Source organism: Phocoena phocoena, chromosome 7 (genome assembly GCF_963924675.1).
Source record: "Phocoena phocoena chromosome 7, mPhoPho1.1, whole genome shotgun sequence".
In the NCBI taxonomy this organism is placed as follows: domain Eukaryota; kingdom Metazoa; phylum Chordata; class Mammalia; order Artiodactyla; family Phocoenidae; genus Phocoena; species Phocoena phocoena.
The window spans coordinates 96,415,512-96,436,593 of record NC_089225.1 but is presented as its reverse complement, the minus strand read 5'-3'; the positions used below and the strand labels follow the sequence as shown (position 1 = coordinate 96,436,593).

At 56.5% G+C, this 21,082-nt stretch overlaps 1 protein-coding gene across 1 annotated transcript; it reads right to left on the bottom strand.

Moving 5' to 3' along the window:
• Positions 1 to 7,161: 7,161 nt before the first annotated feature.
• WNT6 (Wnt family member 6) lies at positions 7,162 to 19,259 on the bottom strand. Its single transcript, XM_065880930.1, has 4 exons — positions 19,086 to 19,259; positions 9,919 to 10,139; positions 9,357 to 9,691; positions 7,162 to 7,689 (listed from the first exon to the last, which is right to left on the bottom strand). The coding sequence occupies exons 1-4, from the start codon at positions 19,163 to 19,165 to the stop codon at positions 7,228 to 7,230; spliced, it is 1,098 nt and encodes a 365-aa protein (XP_065737002.1). The 5' UTR covers positions 19,166 to 19,259; the 3' UTR covers positions 7,162 to 7,227.
• Positions 19,260 to 21,082: the final 1,823 nt, after the last annotated feature.

Below are 21,082 nucleotides of genomic sequence, written 5' to 3'. Positions count from 1 at the left end.
TCCTCCTCTGTAAAATGGGCACAAACCTCCCACTCTACACATACACCTCCCTCCCAACCTCACTGCCCCCTCTCTCTGAAGAGAGCCCCTCCTGGTTTAAGTATAAACTACCAGAGCCTCTGGGCTCTGAGACAAAAGGGGCCCATTCCTGGGATTGCCCATCCCTGGGCAGTTGAAGGAGAGGGGTGGGGCCTTCCTTGTCCCCAGACTGTCAGGTGATGGGGGCGGCCTGAGCAACAGCAGGCTGACGGCACACTCCCCCTCCTTTCCCCCATCTCTGCTGGCAGCCACTGCAGCTGTCGGGAATTAAGGGCTTGAGGCTGCTGGGGGTGAGGGTGGGGCAGTGGGGGGAGCAGTCTGGCTGGACAGCAGGAAAACAGCCCGGGGTGGGGGCAGGAAGCAGTCTGCGTCAGCCAGAGCCTTGTTTGACCCCAGCCACCCCCTCCCCTCCCCACTCTCCCCCACCATGCTGCAGCGACAGGGACGGCTTGGATCTAGAGTTTGGGAAGGGTATGGGGAGGGGCAGGGCAGGACCACTTTCAACCCGGGAAGCAGGCATGAGCCCAGAGTGGCAGAGGGCACCAGCAGGGACAAGCCAGGCTTGGGAGTCAAATTCCCATTGGCTGTTGGGGAAACTGAGGCCCAGAAAGGATTAGGAACAGGCCCCATGTGATAAGGGAATGAGTTCATAATTCAGGTTGCAGACCTCCTGAATCTGCATCTACTGCTCTGCATTTCCCACACGTGATGCATCGGATGTAAATATCCCCTAGGGTAGGCCATTGAGGCAAATTCTGATTCTGGGCCCGTGCAGCTGACTCAGCCTTTCCAGGGGTAAGACCCAGGGGTCTGCATTTCTAACCAATGACCCAAGTGATTTTCTTGAGGACCACACCTGGGAAATGCTACTGACCTGGCTGAGTGGCTGATTTTTTTTTTCCTCTGGCCTTCATCGGCTGAGGATGGTTTTTTGCTCCCCTACCCTCCGCTGTTCATGAAATACAGAAGTGCAAGGGAGAAGGAGAAGACCCTTTCTTTGAAAACTCCAGGAAGTAAACAATACCCAAGCCTTGCTTGCACTCAGGCATGGTACGGGCCTGATGTCTTGAGGGTCCGGGAGTGCCCGTCTGGAGTGCTTCACCTCAGCCCAGGGAGGTGAGGGCATATGTAGGCACATGGCCTTGGCATGTGTGAAGGTGAAGCCCAGAGTGTCTGCAGCAGGATCCCCAGCGCCAGAGGACCCATGCCATGGGCAAGCCCCTATCAGCAGCCCCCAGGCCCTGCCCTGGCCCTGCCCTGGGCTCTGGCCCCAGCCCCTGGAGCCACCGCCTGAGACAACAATTACAGGGGCCACTGGTTGGGGGGAGCACCAGGGATGAAAGGCAGCGCGGAGAATGGTTCCAGCTGTGGTGGCTCTGTAGGAGGTTGCAGGGAAGGGAGGGCTAGGGAGGCTCCAGGGTGAGAACAGGTGGGACCCTCACTGCCCCAGCGGAGCCCCAGACTGATAAGGGAGCTCTTTGTCCTATTGTCCAGGCCTCAGGGACCATGGCCCCTCAGCAAGGTAAGGGCGGCTCCAGTCTCCCAAACTCCTGTATGTTAGGTCATTGAAAGGAAGCGGAAATGCTTCCTGAGCCCTCGGCCTCAGGCTGATCCTGGGCCTTCCTGCCGGCCTCCCCACCCATCTGCCTGTGTTCCAACTGTTCCTGATGTGGTCATGCACACATCTGGAGTGCCTCTGTGCTCTTCCCCCATCTCCCCAGTTCCACATTCCCCCACCACTCAGCCAGCGGGGGACCTCGATGTCTCAGACTGTGCCTGGGGCTGAGCAGCTGGGTGAGCAAGGGGGGTTGAGGTGATGGGGCATTTCTGAGCTCTGCTTCCAGCCCCCCTCCCAGGCAGCAGTGCAAAAGTGCAGAGCCATCTCTGAGCTTAAAGAGGACCAGGATAATTGTTAAAATGGTGCCTCCTGGGCCATCACTCTCACCTTTCATAGAAGGCAGTTCCCAGACTCTTGCTGGAGTTCCCAGTCTCTACTGGTCACAGAAGATGGACGCTAACACGTGAGTGCCAGTTTAACGACTGCAAGCACTCTCACAATGTGCTATCAGGAACCTCATTTCATTCTGGGGAAACTGAGGCTCAGAGAGGTTAACTGACTTGACCCAGGTCAAGCTAGCAAACTAGGCTTTTTTTCACTGTATCATGCTACTTCCACTGAATTCCTTTTAACCTGCTTGGGATGGTGTCAGTCTCTGCCACTGCCTCAGTTTCCCTCTCTAGCATCATGGAGGAAGATATCCAGCATCACACACCCCATATCACCGCCACCACTACCCCCCCCACCCCCTGCCACGGAACCTGGCAGTAGAGACAGAGGCAGGCATCCCAGCCCTAAATCTGGGTCAGCCCAGAGGTCTCAGACAGTCTGGAACTCTAGCAGCTTGACCCGAGCTCTCCGTGGGCCTCCTTACTTCCTTTCCATCCTACCCTCTCCTGCCCACGGCTCTCTGAGTTCCCCCAGATGTCCTGCAGGTCCTATCTGTGAACCCTGTTATTAGGGAAGCTGGGCTCTGTGCGCCCTCTGGTGGCCACCGAGAAAAGTGCAGCAGACTTTTAAAAAACAGTAAGTATTGTACACGGCCAGGGAGCGCAGGCGAAGGCAGAGCTTTGAATAAAAACCCTATCCTTACAGAGCTTTATTTTCCCACCATGTGGCCACAGTACTGACTCCACTCCCCCGCCTTGGTAAGTCAGCCAAGGTCCAAGAGACTCTGAGTACAAATTCTCCATGACAATTCCCTGAAGCCCAGGTATTTGACTAGAGGGAGCCCAGGAGGAAGAAGGAAGGAAGGAAGGAAGGGAGGAGGGGGAAGAGGGGAGGAGGGGGAGGAAGGGAGGAAGGGGAAGGAAGGTAGGAAGGAAGGGGGGGGAAGGGAGGAAGGGGGAAGGGAGAAGGGAGAGGAAGGGAGGAAAGGGAAGGAAGGGAGGAAGGGGAAGGAAGATAGGAAGGAAGGGAGGAAGGGAGGAAGGAAGGAAGGGGAAGGAAGGGAGGAAGGGGAGGAAGGAATGAAGGGAGGAAGGGGAAGGAAGGGAGGAAGGAAGGGAGGGGGAAGGGAGGAAGGGGGAAGGGAGGAGGGGAGGAAGGGAGGAAAGGGAAGGAAGGGAGGAAGGGGAAGGAAGATAGGAAGGGAAGAAGGGAGGAAGGAAGGAAGGGAGGAAGGGGAGGAAGGAAGGAAGGGAGGAAGGGGAAGGAAGGGAGGAAGGGAGGAAGGGGAAGGAAGGGGAAGGAAGGGAGGAAGGAAGGAAGGGGAAGGAAGGGGAAGGAAGGGAGGAAGGAAGGAAGGGAGGAAGGGGGAGGAAGGGAAGAAAGGGAAGGAAGGGAGGAAGGGGAAGGTAGATAGGAAGGAAGGAAGGGAGGAAGGGGGGAAGGGAGGAGGGAGAAGGAAGGGAGGAAGGAAGGAAGGGGGGAAGGGAAGAGGGGGAGGAAGGGAAGGAGGAGGAAGGGAGGAAAGGGAAGGAAGATAGGAAGGAAGGAAGGAAGGAAGGAAGGAAGGGGAGGAAGGGAGGGAGGGAGGAAGGAAGGGAGGAGGGGGAGGAAGGGAGGAAGGGGAAGGAAGGGAGGAAAGGGAAGGAAGGGAGGAAGGGGAAGGTAGATAGGAAGGAAGGAAGGGAGGAAGGGGAAGGTAGATAGGAAGGAAGGAAGTGAGGAAGGGAGGAAGGGGGGAAGGGAGGAGGGAGAAGGAAGGGAGGAAGGAAGGAAGGGGGAAGGGAGGAGGGCGAGGAAGGGAGGAAGGGGAAGGAAGGGAGGAAGGGAGGAAGGGAGGAAGGGGGGAAGGGAGGAGGGGGAGGAAGGGAGGAAAGGGAAGGAAGGGAGGAAGGGGAAGGAAGATAGGAAGGAAGGGAGGAAGGGAGGAAGGAAGGAAGGAAGGGGAGGAAGGGAGGAAGGAAGGAAGAAAACCCAGATGCCCATTCCTTCTCACTGAACCCTTATACCCCTTCTCCATACAGGCTTCACTCTGGAGCCCCAATGTGATCTTTGAGGGCTGAACCAGGCTAGGTCATACAGGTGGATCCGGGGCCATTGTCAGGGCAGGGAAGATGCACTGGAAGCCATGGTTAGGGTCTGTCACTTCCAGGATGAGTTCCCCTTCCCTCTGTTTCATTTGAAGTAATGTGCCCTCCCTGTGCCCCCATTCCCTGTGGTCCTAGGGGGGCTGCCAATCCCAGTCATGGTGGTACATTTTCCTCAACATTGTTATTGGTTCAGGGATAGGCAAGTGACCCAAGCTGACCTGATCCCAGCTTCCTTAGGACTTCTGTTGGGAAAGCCATTACTTTTTGGATTAGCAGCACTAAGAATGTAGACATACGGCTACCATATAAAGGAAGTCTCTCTGCAGCAGGAGAGCATAAGGACAGTGTGAAAAGAGAGACAGAGACAATCGGAAACAATAGACATGGGGGTGGGGGTTTAGGGAAGAAGATGGGGGAGAGAGAGAGAGGGAAAGGGGGGGAGAGAGGGGGGGGGGGAGAGAGAGAGAGAGGGAGGGAGAGAGAAAGAGAGAGTGTTCAATGACATCAATCATTTGGGCCCCTGGGTTCAGCGGTGCCTAAATTCAGACTTACCCCTGGACTTCCCAGGTATAAGATCCATTAATTAATCCCCTTCCCAGGTATAAGATCCATTAATTAATCCCCTTCCCAGGTATAAGATCCATTAATTAATCCCCTTCCCAGGTATAAGATCTATTAATTAATCCCCTTCCCAGGTATAAGATCCATTAATTAATCCCCTTCCCAGGTATAAGATCCATTAATTAATCCCCTTCCCAGGTATAAGATCCATTAATTAATTCCCTTCCCAGGTATAAGATCCATTAATTAATCCCCTTCCCAGGTATAAGATCCATTAATTAATCCCCTTCCCAGGTATAAGATCCATTAATTAATCCCCTTCCCAGGTATAAGATCCATTAATTAATCCCCTTCCCAGGTATAAGATCCATTAATTAATCCCCTTCCCAGGTATAAGATCCATTAATTAATCCCCTTCCCAGGTATAAGATCCATTAATTAATCCCCTTCCCAGGTAAAAGATCCATTAATTAATTCCCTTCCCAGGTATAAGATCCATTAATTAATCCCCTTCCCAGGTATAAGATCCATTAATTAATTCCCTTCCCAGGTATAAGATCCATTAATTAATCCCCTTTGGCCTAAGCTAGTTTGAGTTGGGTATCTTCATTTGCAATCAGGGCCTGCCCAACGCCTGCAAAAGCACCAGCTCTCTATCCCCTTTCTCACAGTAACTACCATTTATTAAACACAAGTTTGTCATAAGTTATTGTCAAATGCTAAGTGCTTTGCATATCTCAAAAAAATCCTTCCCACAATTCTATGAGGATGTGGATAGATTATGATGGTTATAAATTCTTTGCCTCTGTCCCTTTGAGAGGTGGAGTGTGTTTCCCCTTCCCTTGACTTTCGGCTGGTTCTGTGACTTGTGTCAACCAAAAAGGAGTGACAGTGATGCTGGGTAACTTCTAAGCCTGGACTTTAAGAAGAGACTTTCAGTTTCTGCCTTCAAGTTTGGTACAGTCTATTTTGAATGCCAGCCTTATGTAAGAAGTCTGACTACACTGAGGCCACCATGTCATAAGGAAGCCCAAGCTAGTTACATGGAGAGGAGGCCACTGGAGAAGCTCTGGGGCACTAGAGGTATGTGAGTGAAGCATCTGGGACTGTCCATTCCAGCCGAACCACCAGCAGAATTAGCCAAGTGAATGACCAGAGCCAATAGTTCTCTCATAAGGAGCAGAACCATGCAGCTGAGTCCTGACAAATTCCTGACCTAAAGGATCATGAGAAGTAGTTACTTTGGGGTTGTTTGTTATGCAGCAAGGGATAACTGAAACAGAATGATATTCCCATTGCATAGGTAAAGAAACCGAGGCTAACATGGCCTATACTGTAGACTCGTAAGCAGCAGCGCTAGTTTCCAACCCAGAGTGTCTGAATCTAATGCTCATGCTTCGCCCTGCATACCTTGATGGGAGAGTCGTTCCCCACTGCAGTATTTGTACTGTGGGAAAATTGGGGGCTCTGAATCCCAGCCATTGGGCTACACCCTCTCTCATTCTCTCTGGAGTTAGATGGAGGCCTGAGGCCCAGTTCTGGCGAACCCAGAACCCCAAATCTTTCTTCTGTCCCTTTACCCTCACCATCAGCTTTCTGAGAGGAATCAGAAAGAAGGAAATGTGATTGGATGCCAAGAGAAACTTTGGGACAACTTCGCTTCATCTCCCTCTAAGCGTGATTGGAAATGCCATTCTGGGCAGTCTTTTCAATGTTAATGGGGGTGAAGTTAGTTTTGATGGTAACAAAATCTGATGTTACTAATAACATTTTCATCACATTCTACAGTTTATAAAGTGCTTTAATCCTATGAGTTTGGGTGGCCCTAAAAGTCTACCCTCGAATTCCCCAGGGGCCACAGAAACAGAAAGATAAAGGTGTCCCCACACCCCCGCCCCAAAATTAGGACAAGGGCTGTGGTGAGAACTGAGTACACCACTGGAGGTTCTGGTCCTCTTTCTCTAGACCCTCTCAGTCTGCTCCTTTAAAGAGGCATCCTAGTTCTCCCCCAGCCTGCAGATTCAAGCCCTAGATGTGTACTAGAGAGAACAAGAAGAATGCCAAGGGAGAGCTTTGGTAATCTTCGTTGCCAGAAGAGCCCAGTTCGGTAGGGGGAAGATAGGGAACCAGGGTGATGACCCCTGAGAGGCTAGTTCTATCACAACCATCTCCCTTTACTCACTCCTTTCAGAGCCTGTCCCCATGGCAGCCCTCCTCCAAACTATGGGCCCAGTCCTATTGATTTAAATATTTTTATTGATACTAAATGCACCCACCCACCCCATGGCCAGCAGTTCTGTGGAGCCCCGCATCCCAAGGCCTAGAAACTGGCTCTTTGGTTTCTATCTGGGGGCCGAGGAGAGAGAAGGTCTCCCCCAGAAGCCCCCGGGAGCGCCCCTTGGAGGCTTCTCCGGTGCCCTGGGCCTTGATGAGCGGGCGTATATCTCAAGCCCCAGCGCCTCACAGTTTCCAGAGAGGCCTGGGAGATGGACTTTCCCAGGGGAAAGTTGGCAACGCCCCCTGCTGGCGCCCAGAGGTCCCGCAGGTGCCGAGAGGCGGCTCTGCGCGCAGTCTGGGGAGCCGGGCGATGGGTCAGAGGCAGAGGCTGAGTTCCTTGCGCACGCGGCAGCGGTGGCACTGCACCACGCAGCACCAGTGGAAGCGGCACAGACAGTTCTCCTCGAGCTGCACGCTCTCCTGGCGGTGGCCGCGGCCGCAGCACAGCAGGTCGCAGCCACTGAGGTCCGGGGCACTGCTGTTGCAGGCGCGGCCGCGCGTGCCCGGCGAACCGGTGCGCCGGTTGGGGGCGCAGAAGTCGGGCGAGTCGGCGGCGTATAGTAGGTCAGCGCGGCCAGGCGGCTTGAGCGTGCGGACGGCGGGCAGCAGAGCCTTGCCGTCGTTGGTGCCCATGACACGCGAGGCGCCGTGGAAGCGCTCGAGCAGCCGCGCGCCCACCTCGCGGAACGGGGGCAACTTCTGCCAGCAGGTGCGCAGCGCGCATGAGCCCGACAGGCCATGACACTTGCATTCGGTCCGCGTGTGGCTCCGCACGGCCTGCGGGGAGCAGAGGCGCGGGCGGATGGAGACAGATCCGGAAGGCGGGACGCGGCGAGGCCCAGAAGACCGACAGAAAATAAGATGGGGAGGGTGGTGGATGAAAGAAAGAAAAGAGCAGAGACCAAAAACAAACAAACAAAACAGGAGAGCGCAAAGTGGGGAGGAGGAAATCAAGGGCCCCACAGCCCGGAGAGGAGGAGGAAGAATGATGGAGAAGTAGGAGAAGTGGGGAGTGGGGGTCACTATGCAGTGTAGAGGTTCCAGGATCCAAAGCCAGGGAATGGGGGAGAAAGCATAATGGACAGCAGGGGAGAGATTCTCCCTGGAGGGAGGCGGGTGGGGAAGGTGGCAGCTTCGCATCCTATTCCTCCTGCCAGGCCAACCCCCTCATTCCTGCTCCTCAGGGCCCCAGGCAGAGCAGGCCGCCTGGGCTCTGTCTCCGGCACCCCTCCCCAACCCTCTCCGGCAGGTATGTGGGCCTGTCTGGACATTCCTCTCTGGTCCCCCTCTCACCCCCCTGCCCAGTGCCTCAGGCCGGAACCCTAGAAGACATAGGATGTGTGTGTGTGGGGGGGGGTCCCTAGCACAACCTAGAACTGAGGCATACGGTACAGGAGGGCCCACTGTGGATGCACTACTGAGAACTGGAACCCAGGAGTCCTGCCCTTTATTTACTATTTATGTCTGAAGCTGGGGTCGAAGACTCACAACCCCACTAGGGATTTAAGGGGTCAGACGCCCCAGGAAGATCATTTCCAGAAGCTCAGAGTCCAGGGGCCAACCTGATCTACAGACCTGTACATCTCCCTCCGGCTCCCAGGCCCCTTCTCTTTCCCCCCATCGCCTCCTGTAAACATCTGACTCAGACTGCTTCTAGTCCCTAAACAGGAGCTCATGGGACCCTCATCATCATAGAGGGAAGGGGAGAGGCTGCCAGGGCTCTGGACAGGGGCAGGTCTGGGATTGCTGGGCAGCCAGTTAAGTGCCCAGATTCAGTCACAGCTTTCCGGCTTCTGCCTGACCCCCTTCTACCATCAGGATCTACTTCTCGTTCTTCTCTCCTTTCCAAGCCCATTTTCCCTTGGACCTGTTTAGTCCATTTCCAGGCCTCCCCCACTTCTCCCGGCTCCCCTACCTCCAGACCCCATACCTTTACCTCGCCTCTATCCTTTCTTTCATCCCCAGCCTTTGTCTCCCTCCTCTGCCCCTGCCCTGGCAGCCAGCTCCCTACCTACCCCAAACTTTGCCCCACATGTCCTGTCTCAGAGCTATGTCCTCCCTACCTTAGGTCCCTAAAGGCCCTGGGTCCTCTTCCCTGGGTGTCTCCTCCCTACCCTGCCCACTGGGCCATCAGCCCCAGGCCCTCCCAGGCCCCCCAAGTAACTCCCTCTTCTAGGCTGGCCACTTCCCCTCCCACATGCCCATCCAGGCCCCCAGCCAATCTTCCCAAGTGGTCCCCATGGCCATGCTGGCTCCCCTGCACACATTAACGAACTCCTACACTGCATACCCTCACTCACACCCTCACTTCCCCACACCCTTCCACAAACTCAGTCCTCCGCACATACCACACTCTCCCACATCCTTTCAAAGCTGCCCACATTCACACATTTCCACACGCATTTCCACACACACACAGCCTTACACATCCTGCCCAGACTCACCAGCCGGCCCGCCTCGTTGTTGTGAAGTTGCACCAACGCACGGATGTCTCCGCGTCCCCGCTTGTGCTGCGCGTCCATAAAGAGCCTCGACTTCTCATCCCCGAAGTCCACGTCGTCGCCGCAGCCTCCCCACTCCCAGGCGGCGCTGCCGTCGGGGGAGCCCGCGGGGCCCGGGGGCCCAGGGGTACCTGGCAGGCCGGGGGGACGGGGCGGGGCCCGGCCGCGGGGCGCCTGGCAGCCACACTGCAGCAGCTCGCCCATGGAGCAGGCCTGCGTGACGGCGTGGCTGGCGCCCGCGGCCGTTATGGCAAACACGAAGGCCGTCTCCCGGATGTCTGCGGGGGCGGGGAGGGGCAGTCAGACAGCAGGACCAAAGCTGGGTACTGGGGGAATGCGGTGGGCCAGGCAGTGTGATGAGGGGTCGGGAGACAGGATCAGGGCAGGGTGCCCTTTGAACCGTGGGAGAAGTGGGGCTCAGGCAGCCTACCCAAACCTCCACCCTCTCCTCTGACCCCCCAGCGAAGAGAAAGCAGCCCCCTCCTGGTCTCCTCCCCACACTGACCCTGCTGCAGGATGCGCCCGAAGGCCTTGCTGTGGCTGGAGCAGTTCCAGCGGCGGAAGCGGAACTGGAACTGGCATTCTCGAACCCCTAGCCGGGCGCCCCGCGCTAGCTCGGCCACAACTTCTGGCTCGGCCTGGCACAACTCAGCCTGCCGCCCTGCTAGCCGCCGTGCCTTCCTGCAGATGCTGGTAGGGTCCATGACCAAGGGGCTGCCCACGGCCCTGGGAAGCAAAGAACAGCAGATCAGGGGTGTAACTCAAAGAGCTTGGGTGAGGGGGAGGGAGACCAGCCCTGCCCAGCCCACAGCCAGGAGCTGTGACATGCCTCTTCACCCACCAGCTCCCCACAACTGAAATTCAGATTATCCTGTCTGGTTCTCTTACTATTCCATTTGTGTGTCCCCTCTTAATTAGGTTCTAGACTGAAATTGCTATAGAGCAAGGATTCAGTATTAACCTTCTGTGTACATCTTCATGAATAAATCCTTATAGGAATTTGACTCAAAGTGAAGGCACCTGGCACCAGGTAGGCCACAGTTAAAATTCAACAGGCCTAGCCCAAAAGGGAGACAAGGAGGAAATTAACCGAAGAAAGATCAAGAAGGCTGTCAAAGAAAAGAAAGTATATATCATAAAGAGATACCAAAGAAAAGTAGACAGTGACAGAGAAGGATCTGGTCTTAGTGGACCACAAGCTGGAAATGTGTCAGCTGATCAGCTCTGATGCTAGAAAAGTAGTGGCAATCCCAGAGATATAGAAAGACACAGGATGTTAGAGTGGCTAGGGAATGGAGCCTCTGAGGAAAGTCGTACCTTCTCTCTAGCCCAGATTTCTCTTTCTGTCAAATAGGAAGGTGAAGCTTTGATCTCTAAAGTGGGCCCTCCCGCCCTGATATCCCCTGTTTCCCTGAACAGGAGAGCAGGAGGAAGGAACTGGGGACTGAGTCTCTGAAGCATTGTTGTAAAGTAAGTGACACTGACCCTTTTCCTGCTCCAGGGTCTGTGACCTTTTCAGAGCAGGATGGCAGCAAGACAAGCTTTTGGTTGCCATACACCATACCCCTGAAGGTTATACTGGCTAGGTACTGACACCCAGGTGGAACCACTTTAATTGGATTGCTCTTATTTGAGCATTTGGGGGCTGAGGGTAATTTGAAGCCACTCAAAAATCCTTTAGCGGAAGGCAGAATAAAATTTTGGGTGGGGAGAAGCAGCACCAAGAGATGGAAAATGATGAGGAAAATGCTGGTGGATAGGTGCCAAAGGTCAAGATGGCCTACTTTCAGTTTAGCCTTCGTGTGCATCCGCCCCACTGTCCCCATTTGCTCTGTAGGTGCGTGCTGACTAGGCACGTTCTGGCCCCAGAGCAAGGAGATGTAATGGGCTTACGTAGCAGCAGGAGGAATTTAGGTCTTAAGCTGGAACTTCTCAACACGGAGGAGTGAGATGTTTGAAGGTGTGGCTGCAGGAAGATGCGTAAGCTCAGTCCTTTAAGATCTCCTACCACCCCCTGTGACACACACACACCACCACCCTATCAGGTTATTGTCATCACCCCTACCCAAGTAGTCCAGGAGCCAAGGTTCTCTCCTCAGTGGACAGACTTATAGTCCAGACCTTTCTTCTTCCATGCTTAGGACCTGCCCATCACTGCGTTCCAACTGTAGCCTGGGAAGGTCCAGCCCCAACCCTGTCCTTACCTGTCTCTCTCTCTCTCTCTCTCTCTCTCTCTCTCTCTCTCTCCTTCCCCCTTCCACCTACTTATCCCACTTCATTACAAAAAGGATTGGGGGGCAGCTTCCAGCATGGTTGTACAAGGTCGGCAGATAAGACTATGGAGCAAGCACGTTGAGAGTTAGGACTGTCATTTTCTTTTGTCTCCCACAGCAGATTTTTGGCTACTTAATTTGTATTCCCCCCTCCCATTTTTTAATGAAAATTTGAACATTATGAGCAATTACTATAATACTACAATGAATACCATTTAATACATGTTTTTGAATGAATGAATGAGCCATCTAAGGAGAAGGTCCTCACTTGAGCCCAGGCCCCTGTCCACATGTGGTTTCATGACTCCTAATTAGCTTCCTCAGACATTTTCTTTTTCCCCCGCCGCATTCAGAGGCAGGGAAGCGGGCCTGCCCACAGCTGTCCAGCTCCTCTTCTGCCACCTGCATGTCCAGAACTCCACCTGGGAGTCTGGGGCCCTGCAAACCCATCTTCCCCGCCCCACCCCCATGCCGCTAAGTTCCCCACTCTCCCCTCCCCAATCCTGCCCTCTGCTAACTCCCTGCTTTCCCAAGGCTGACCGGCCTTATCTTCCCAAGGTTACTCTACCCTATCCGTCTCCTCTCCCTCCTCCTGCACTAGGAAAGCAGGAGACGGTGTGGGTACACAGGCAAGAGAGGGAAACACCTCTTGACCTTGTCTTTTTCCCAGGAGCTTGAGATAGGAGAGGAAGCGAGAGGAGCATGAGAGGCAGGGCCCTCCAGGAGGTGGGGCTGGCTGGCCCTTCACAGCGTTGAGGGGCTGCCCCAGAGTCGGTTTCTGGTCCGGGTCTGGCTCCCCAGGCTGGCTGGCTGCCTGGGAACTAGGCTTGTTTACAAGCCAGTCAGGAGGAGGGATGGGCAATAGTAGCGGCTAGAACCCCAAGGGACTAGCTTGTCCCCTGCCCTCCTGTCCTCACTCCCATCTTCAATCACAGGAAAGGAAACTCCGAAGGGGATGGCAGAGGAGCACTGGGCAAAACAACAGGCCTCGCTTTTGTACCCTGGTCTCTGTCAGCTCTGGGTGAGCTGAGCCACTCTGGGCAAATCAGTTCCCTCTCTGGGCTTCAGAAAAATGAGGAGTTGGCGAGAGAGGCTTGAATATCCCGTCTAACTTTAACACCATCTTTAAGAGCATCAAGAAAGAACTCCCCCATCTCCCTTCTTCCTTTACCCTCCTTCCTTCCCTTCTGCTTCCTTAGGGAATGAACTCTGCTGTCGGGGCCTCTGAGTTAGCATCCGTCTGAGATCAGCCCAGAGAGGATGTGCCCGTTTGGGAGCATCTGCGTGTTTGGAGTGGGGGCGGTGACGGGAGCACAGTGGTGGTAGGAAATATATAATATATAACATGTAGGATCTGAGATCCTAAACAAATAGTCACTCCAGCATAGAAAAAACAAGACTAGCCCTAAAAGAAATCAGTATGTAGACAAGATGGGACAAGCCTGGGTTTGCCCATTCTAGCTGGCACGGCCTGTGCCAAGATCTCCCTCCCAGGGACCTTGGTCAGGGGGCAGCCAGTTCCTACTGACAACATCTGTAGATCTAAGCCTTGGAGGCCTGGGTTTCTGGCCTAACTTACCTTTCCATCCCTGGATTCAGAGGGCGGAAGAGAATGTCAGAGATACTCTAGTCCAGCTCCACCCACGTCACCCTTATTGTACAGGTGAGCACGGTGAGAAGAGAGGTGACTGACCCTGGCCACTCAGTGGAGGGATCCCCGCTGTGAGAAATTTAGGTGAATATTTTAAAAACCAAAGGGACTGGAGGAAGCGGCCACCTGTGGTCTTCGGATACCCCGTGTGGCCTCGCATGCCATCCTCCACATAGCCCTTACTCTGAGCAGGGTTGGCTAACTCAGAGCCGCCCCTCGCCACCCCTAAGTCATCAAAATCTCACCCAGCATCTCTCCAAACTCGCCTCAGATCCCACCTGCTCTAAGGAGCCTCCCCTGGGCCCCAGCCCTCACTGACCTTCCCGACTTGCATCGCTCCAAGTGGCACTCATTTGGGGGGGGGGGTTGTTATGCTGCGAGGGGCATAATTATTTTGTCATGTTTTCTTGTCCTCTCTCTCCAATTAGATATGAACTCACTCGAGACAAGGCCCTCAGGAAGAAGTAAACGTCATCAGCAGAACACACTCAGGGGTTTGAAGATCCATCGGACTTGGGTGTGTATCTGGGCTCTGCCATTTGCTGGTTCTATGATGTCAGCAAGTCCCGAGCAAGGGAAGCTGGCACTTATCATTGGTGGAATGGATGATGAAACTTAACCTTCTGAGCCTCAGTGTCGTCAACTGTAAAATGGAAATAAATAATACCTGCCTACTTCCCAGGTTACCTGTGAAAAGAGCCTGTCCAGAGAGTGGACTTCCACAAGTGTTTTGTCTTCCCATTCACACCCTTAATCACCTCCTGGGCCTGCACAGCGCACGGGCAATCAGGAGCGTTTGTGAATTCCTGAGAACATGCTTTTCTCCAACTCTCTGCCCTTACTTAGCCTGGATCCCAGTGTCTCCTCCTCCCCTGTCAGCCCAGCCCGTGGACCAGGAGCGCCCTCCAGGACCCCTCCCTTCCCCATCGAGCGCTCCTTGGTCGGTGGATTCTTGAGGCCGAGAGGACCACAGATCCTTCTGATGCCTGCTCCTCTGGTCTCACAGCCAGCCCCCAACTAGTTCCCCACGCTCCTTAGTCTGACCCTCACTCCCAAGAGCCAGCAGAGGGAGCCCTGAGCCCTGGGGCCGTGGGCGGGGGCTGCACAGGGGTGGGGGAGGTGGGTGGGGGAGAAGGGGCAGAAAAATGTTGCCTGACGGCTGAGGCAGCTGGGCCCGGGCCTGTGCCCGGCCCGCCTGTCCTGTCCTGCTCTGTCTAACTCGGTAATTACTGCTCCCCTCCCCCCGTCCCTCCCCACTCCCCGACCACCACATCAAAGCCAGTGATGCCCCAGCTCCATTAACCCCTGCCTCCCCACGGCCCCCCACCACCCCAGCCCAATCTGGTTCTCTCTGCCCTGTGCTGGGTGCTGCCCTTCCCACCTCCTCACACTTCTCTCCTCCTCATTGCTCTTGAAAGAGGCAGGGGCTTTTCCTGCCCTGAATGACTTCACTGCAGAAGAGGGCTTCCCATTGGTCAGGGCTGTGGGAGGCAAAGGCATGGACACAGTGACCATCCGCTGGATATGCCGGTGAGCATCCGCCATGTGCCTTCTGCTCTCCCACGCTGAGGTGGGGAGCACTGTGTGAGGGTGGGGATGGGGGAGCAGAAGGGGCCCGTGGAAGGCCCTGTACCCCTTTCCTGAGCCCCACAGCACACAAGGGTGCGGTACTCAGCAGGAGGTGGGCTCCCGGTCCCAGCCCTCAGCAACTTGCATTCTGGGGGGCCTTGGGCAAGTCACCTCCTGTCCCTGAGCTTTGGCTAGAGTTCTCACTGTAAGTGAGAAGATTGGACCAGATGATCTCTAAGTCCTTTCTAGATCTAATTTCTGGATTAAACAGAGGGCTCCGAGCTGGAGAAACCAGCCCAAGAGGCCAGGTGGAAAGTGGGTGAAGAACCCTCCCAGCGACCTTTCCCTCCCCGAGCTCCTCCTCAGGCAGTCCAGGGGAAGCACCCAAGATCTCACCCTCCCACCCCCCGCCTGCCCCCCGCAGGAAGGAAGGCTCAGGCTAGAGGGCACCCTCTCCAGCCCCCAGGGGCCGGCTTCTGCGTTCCCCAGCGCCTCCTGCTCTGGCTGGCTGGGTGCCCTACTGCCAGCCTGACCGAGGCCTGGCTGCCCGCCCCACCCTCGCCTCATCCCCTCCACAGCTGGATTTCTCCATCAAAGTACACACTCTGGAATCCCCCTCACTGGGCCCTGGTGATCAAGCCTCCCGCTGACCTCCCCCCACCAACTCCTGGCTTCTGATGAGAACGGGGCAGGAGGGGGCTGCACCCCGCAGGAAATGTCACAGTGCCAGGACTCTGGTGGGCTCAGGGCATGCTCTGGCCTGGACCGAGCCAGCCTCCTTTTGCCCCTGCCCTTTTCTGCTCATAGCCCCATTGTCTCCCTCCAGGGGAAGCTGCCAAGGCGGGAGGCCTGGAGGGGGTGCTGGATGGCCACCCCACCCCCGCACCATCCTGAGTCTGTGGGGGCCAGCCACAGAAGTGCCTATGAAGGGTCGGGGCCCCAGAGGAAGAGGGGATGGGAAAGGGTGAGGGGGGTCACAACTGGAAATCTGGGGTGTCGGGAAGAAGCCTGGGTCCTTTCCCGGCTTCCCCGAGGGACCAGAGGTGAGGCTGTCGTAGGCGTCTGTTCCTGTTTCCATAGGGAAGGGAGGCAAGATGAGATGGGGGAAGGGAGTGAGACTGAGTGGTGCTTTTCCTAGTGGAACAAGGGGAGGGTTAGTTTCTTTCATAGAAACTATAAAACAGAAAGAGGAAAGAGGAAGGGAGAAGAAGGGAGATTGATCTGGGTATTCTGTGAGAGTGAGCTATTTTCTACATCCACTGATTGGAGGTATAAATAAAGATGGGTCGGACATTGAGAAGAACTTCCCGGGGGAGGATGGAAGGGGGGCAGGGAGCAGGATAGGAGAGATGGGAGCTGATGACCTGGCTCTGTCAGGGCCAGAGCATAGGCTGGATGGCCTGGAGGCAGTAAGCTGGACAAGATGACCTCAAGAGAGCCTGGCCAGTGTCCTGGAATCTGGGATTCTGCAATTCACAAAGATATGGTTACAGATGGGAGAGAGACAGACAGAGGCCAGAGGCAGAGTTTAGAAAGCATGCATTGCATCGGAGAAGATGGGGGAGGGGGAAAGAAAGTGGAAGGGAAACTTCTCTGGGACCTGGAGCCAGGTCCCTGAGCCTATTCTAGGGCCTGGGCCGCTCTCCTCCAGAACCCTCCTTTCCTGACCAGGACAGTCCAGTCGCTCAGAGTTCCTGGGGTCCTGTCTCCTCCCAGCCTGGCTGCTGCTAGAATGTCAGCCTGGACTTCAGTGGGCTGCTGCGAGGCCAGCTGCTTTCCTGTCCACCACTAGAGCTCTGGCCTGGCTTCTCTGAGAAGCAGAGAGAAGAGGTCCAGCAAACCAGTCCTAGACATCAGGGAGCAGCCTAGAATCTCCTGGCCTGAAGAAGCTCTTACTTATGGTGAAGCCTCCAGGGTGGGGGGCAAGGAATGACAGGAGCCTCTCAGAAGCATCTGAGTGAGGCATTCGCCAGACACCTTATCATCCCAAGCCCTCACTCTTCACCCAGCTCTCCCTGCAGCTGTGGCCATGAAGGCCTCTGTGTTCTCCCACACCTGCCTTCCTCACCTCCTCCCCCACTCCCTGCTTTCCAGCTTCAGGGTCAGTCTCCAAGGGACCAAGTCTCTCTCCCTCTGGTGTGGCTCCCACCCAACAGCCCTTCCTAAACAAAGGAACCCCCATGGATACAAACCCCAGAAAGATGAACTCAGCAACACTCCATAAAACTGTCCCTAGCACCTTCAGTCTTCAGGGCCCTAAAGACAAACGCTTGGCCTTCCAGGAGCAGGGAAAAGAGACCCAAGAGGAGATGGTTGTCAGTAAAATGCATAACTGGCATAGTTGCCCAATGCATGGAGTGCAGTGGGAGCACAGAGAAGGCAAGGGAGGGAAGACAGAGAGACAGCTTCATGGAGGAAGTGGTATTTTTAACTGGAAGGATGAGAAAATTGGGACAAATGGGGCAGGGGGAAGGGAAGGCAACAGCCATCAGGGAGAGACCCCTGTCCCCATACCTTGAGGAAGGGCAAAGTTAGGAAAGGTGTGCATGGGGAACAAGAGATAGAGATCCCTTTACAAAATTTTGCTGGGGACCCTGGATTTTACATTTAAATTAATCCCCCTTTTCACCCATGGGGACTCTGGACAGAACCTGGGGTGTCGAGGAGGAGACTTACATTTAGCAGCACCTCCTAATGTCCAATTATGTTGTAGGTCATCCCACATAATCCTCCCATGGAACCTGCCAGCTAGGGGGACTGACTCCCTGTTCTACAGTTGAGACATCTGGGAGCAGGGAGAAGTGGCTTGCCCAAAGTCACAGGCTTAACAAATGGGGGAGGTTAGATCTCAGGTCCCTCTATTTCAAAGCTGCTACTGCATTATTCTAAGTGAGGATCAAAGGACGCATGTTCCCTAGGCAGGACCTCGGTCGTCCTCAGTTTGTCCCCTCAGCGACACCCTGAGGGACTTCTCTCCCACATCATGGAAGTGGGATGGTGGCCAGCAGCTCCCTGTGTGGGCATCCAGCTATCTTCCTAGAAGAGAAGGATCTGCCTGCCCCACCCCTTCTTCCAAATCCCGGGGTGGGAGAGGAGTGGAGGGTAGAGAATCCAGCCAGTGACATTGTGATATGCAAATAGACAAGACCTTGCCTTCTTACGATTGGCTGATGCACCAGCGGTATTGTCCAAGTCCCTCCTCTCTAAACACAACTATTCCGGGCGGGTCTTTGCTGCTCCTGAGACTGAGAAGGAAAAAAAAGTCTACGGGATCCGGATCTCTGAGCGGTCCCGGCCGGGCACCCACCTCCCCAGCCTCTGTCCACCTCCCAAGACTCAAAGTTCCCTCAACCTTAGCTGCCTAGGCGTCTGCTCTAGCTAGGGCCAAGTCGAGAGGCTAGGTCTGGGAAGACGTCCCCAACCCTTGGCTGGCCAGGCCTCCCTCCCTTCCTCCAGGACCCTCCACGGTTCCCAGTACGTCCCCAGCTGCACATTTTTTCACCCATGACCCCTACATATGGAAGGGCATAGGCTTGGGTCCCTTCCTGCCTTTCCTCCTCTTTGGTCGGGGAGGAGGAAGTAGAGAAAGCTAAGGTTCTGACTCGGTTTCCCCTTTACACTCCTTTTCCCGCCCCTACCGCCCACTCTGGAGGAGCCCAGACAGAAGCTGGTGGGTTTGTGGGCAAAGCAGGGCGGGGAAGAGGCAGCTGTTTGAGTCTTCCTGCCTGTGGCTTCCCACCTGGCTCCCCTCTTTTCCCCAAATCCAGCCCTCCTCCCCTAAATCCAAAGCCCTCCTCGCAGACTTTTTTATTCGGATCTCAGACTACAGATCTTGCCCGTCTCCCCGATGTCTTTCCTACCCATCTGCCAATTCCTTGGTGACCTGGGTTGGGCGCATAACCTGGGGTGGGACACAGGAGAAGGAAACACAGTAGAATGTAAGGGGGGAGCGGGGGTGTGTGGGCATATCTAAGTGGCAGTTCAGAAGTGCCCCTGGAGGAGGCTGGCAGGAGCGGCACGCACCTCCCCCTCACTTCTCCAGCTGCCCGGCGGCTGGGCTCTGCGCACAGGTAGAGCCCGGAGGCGGCAGGAGCGCAATTCAGAGCCCCACTATCGGTCCCGAGGTCCCCACCTTCGAGCTCCAGGAGCCCCGCGGGGACAGTCAGACGCAGTACTCACCACCACAGTCCGCCGACGTGCGCCGGACACAGGAGCAGCAGGAACAGCAGCCTCAGGCGGGAGGGCGCGGGCGGCTGCATCGTGACAGCTCTACCGCGGGCCGGGGCGGCCAGGGGACGAGGCTGCGGGGCCAGCCGGTGCGCGCGGGGGCCCGGGCTTCAGGGCGAGCGCGGCGACGGCGGCGGCGGCCGGGAGGCGATGGCTCCGGCGGCGGCGGCGGCGGCGGCGGCGGCGGCGGCGGGGGGGCCCATGCCGGGCGAGGAGGGCGCGGCGGAGGCGGAGAGCGGACGGGGCAGCCAGCGCCTGTGTCTCCTGCCGAGCTCGCTCGGGAGAAGAAATCAGAGCCGGGGGTGGGGGTGGGAGGGGAGCGGGGCCGGGGCGGGGGCGGGGGGCAGGGGGGCCGTGGGGGTGGCAGTTGCGACAGTCAGGCGACGGGACTCTCGGGAGGGAGCCGAGCGCCCCGGGGTGGCGGGCGCGGAGCTCAGCGGAGGGTGGGAGCGAGGTCCCGGGGCGGGGCCCGAGCGCGCTCGTGTCTGGGGGACCCGCCCGCCTCGCCCCCTCACCTCGCCTCTCACTGCCTGGGAGCCCCCGGCCGCCGCCCGGAGTCGGGGGCAAGGAGGGGCGGGGAAGTAGGGTGGAGAAGGGTTAGCGGGGGAAGGAAAAGGAGCTGAGGAATGGGGGACGGGCTGGAAGAGAGACGTTTGACAGGTTTGTTGACTGTAAAGAGAGAAAACTTCCCAGGAATGAGGGAGTTTGGGTTGGGGGGCGGTGCGGAGTGGGATGCTGGAGCGGGGGCCAGGAGAGGAAGTTGGCCCCGGGCGCTGGGTGCTCCGGCTAGGGGTGTCGAACTCGAAGGCGCGATGGGCACACTCCGGAGGGGTCACCTCTTACCGGACCCGGCCTCCGCGCAGCACGCCCCTCTTTCAGCCTTTCCCTGAGCGCGGGAGGAAGCGCTAGGCCTCCACTCTCCTCCCCAGCCCCCGCCTCATCAGGCCCGAGTTCAGGGGAGGAGGTGCGGAGGGGAGAGGACACAGCAAGAAGAACCTCTTTATGGCCTGCGATCCAGCGCTCGCACGTGTAGGCGAGCGACAGAGTGGAGCTTGCAGACTTCCAAGAGAGTGAAGGGTCAGAACTCGCTGCAACCGGGCCTCGTGGGTCCGTGGGTCCCTGCCTCAGGCCGCTCCCCCCAACTTGGCCGGGGCCAGAGGGGGTGGGAGGGCCAGCTGCAGGTGAGATGGCGTTTATCTGATTCTCTAATGCCACAAAAATGTCTTTGATGCCCCTGGTCCCCTCCCCACGGGGGGGAGATCAAAGGCCCCGTGGGGAGGAAAGGACAGCTCCATTCATCACACCAAGCGGGCTGGCAGGGAGCTGTAGTCCCTGCTCCTCCCTCTGGCCCCGTGTGCCCCAGGGGTGCCGAGGGACAGGTGGTGCAGGACATTCCACAGGAAAGGCCAGTCTCCCTACCACCACTACCCAGAGCAGCCATCAAGCTGTAAGGGTGCTCCTGGGAGGAGAGGACAGACAGACGACCTCAAGCCCGTGTGGCAGAAACTTCAGGCACCTAGAGGAAAGCTCCTGGTCTTCTGGAATGGGAGGGGCGGGGAGCACCTGAACTTGGGGAATGAGGCCACTGCCCAAGGAAATAAGAGGAACACCCTGGTGAGCAGAGAGAAGGCAAGGTTCCGAGTGTGGGCACAAGTGGATCACGATGGGCTGGGGTTGCAATAAAAGACCACAGATGCCTATCCCAGGGGAGGAGGCAGATCTGGGAAAGGAAGGATGAGCAAGTGGAGAAGAGAAAGGAAATGGAGAAACATTGGCCCAGGCACATAGGGAAGCCCCTGGGTTTGCTGGGAGCCCCACCCCAGGGCCCTGGTGTCCAGGTTGAGTCAGTCTAATTCCTTGTACTGGGTACTGAGAGTTCTGGTCAGGGTGCTGGAGCGTTCTAGAGAAGGGGGCTAGTGGCTGAGGGAGATAGCCAGGGGGGCATGGCC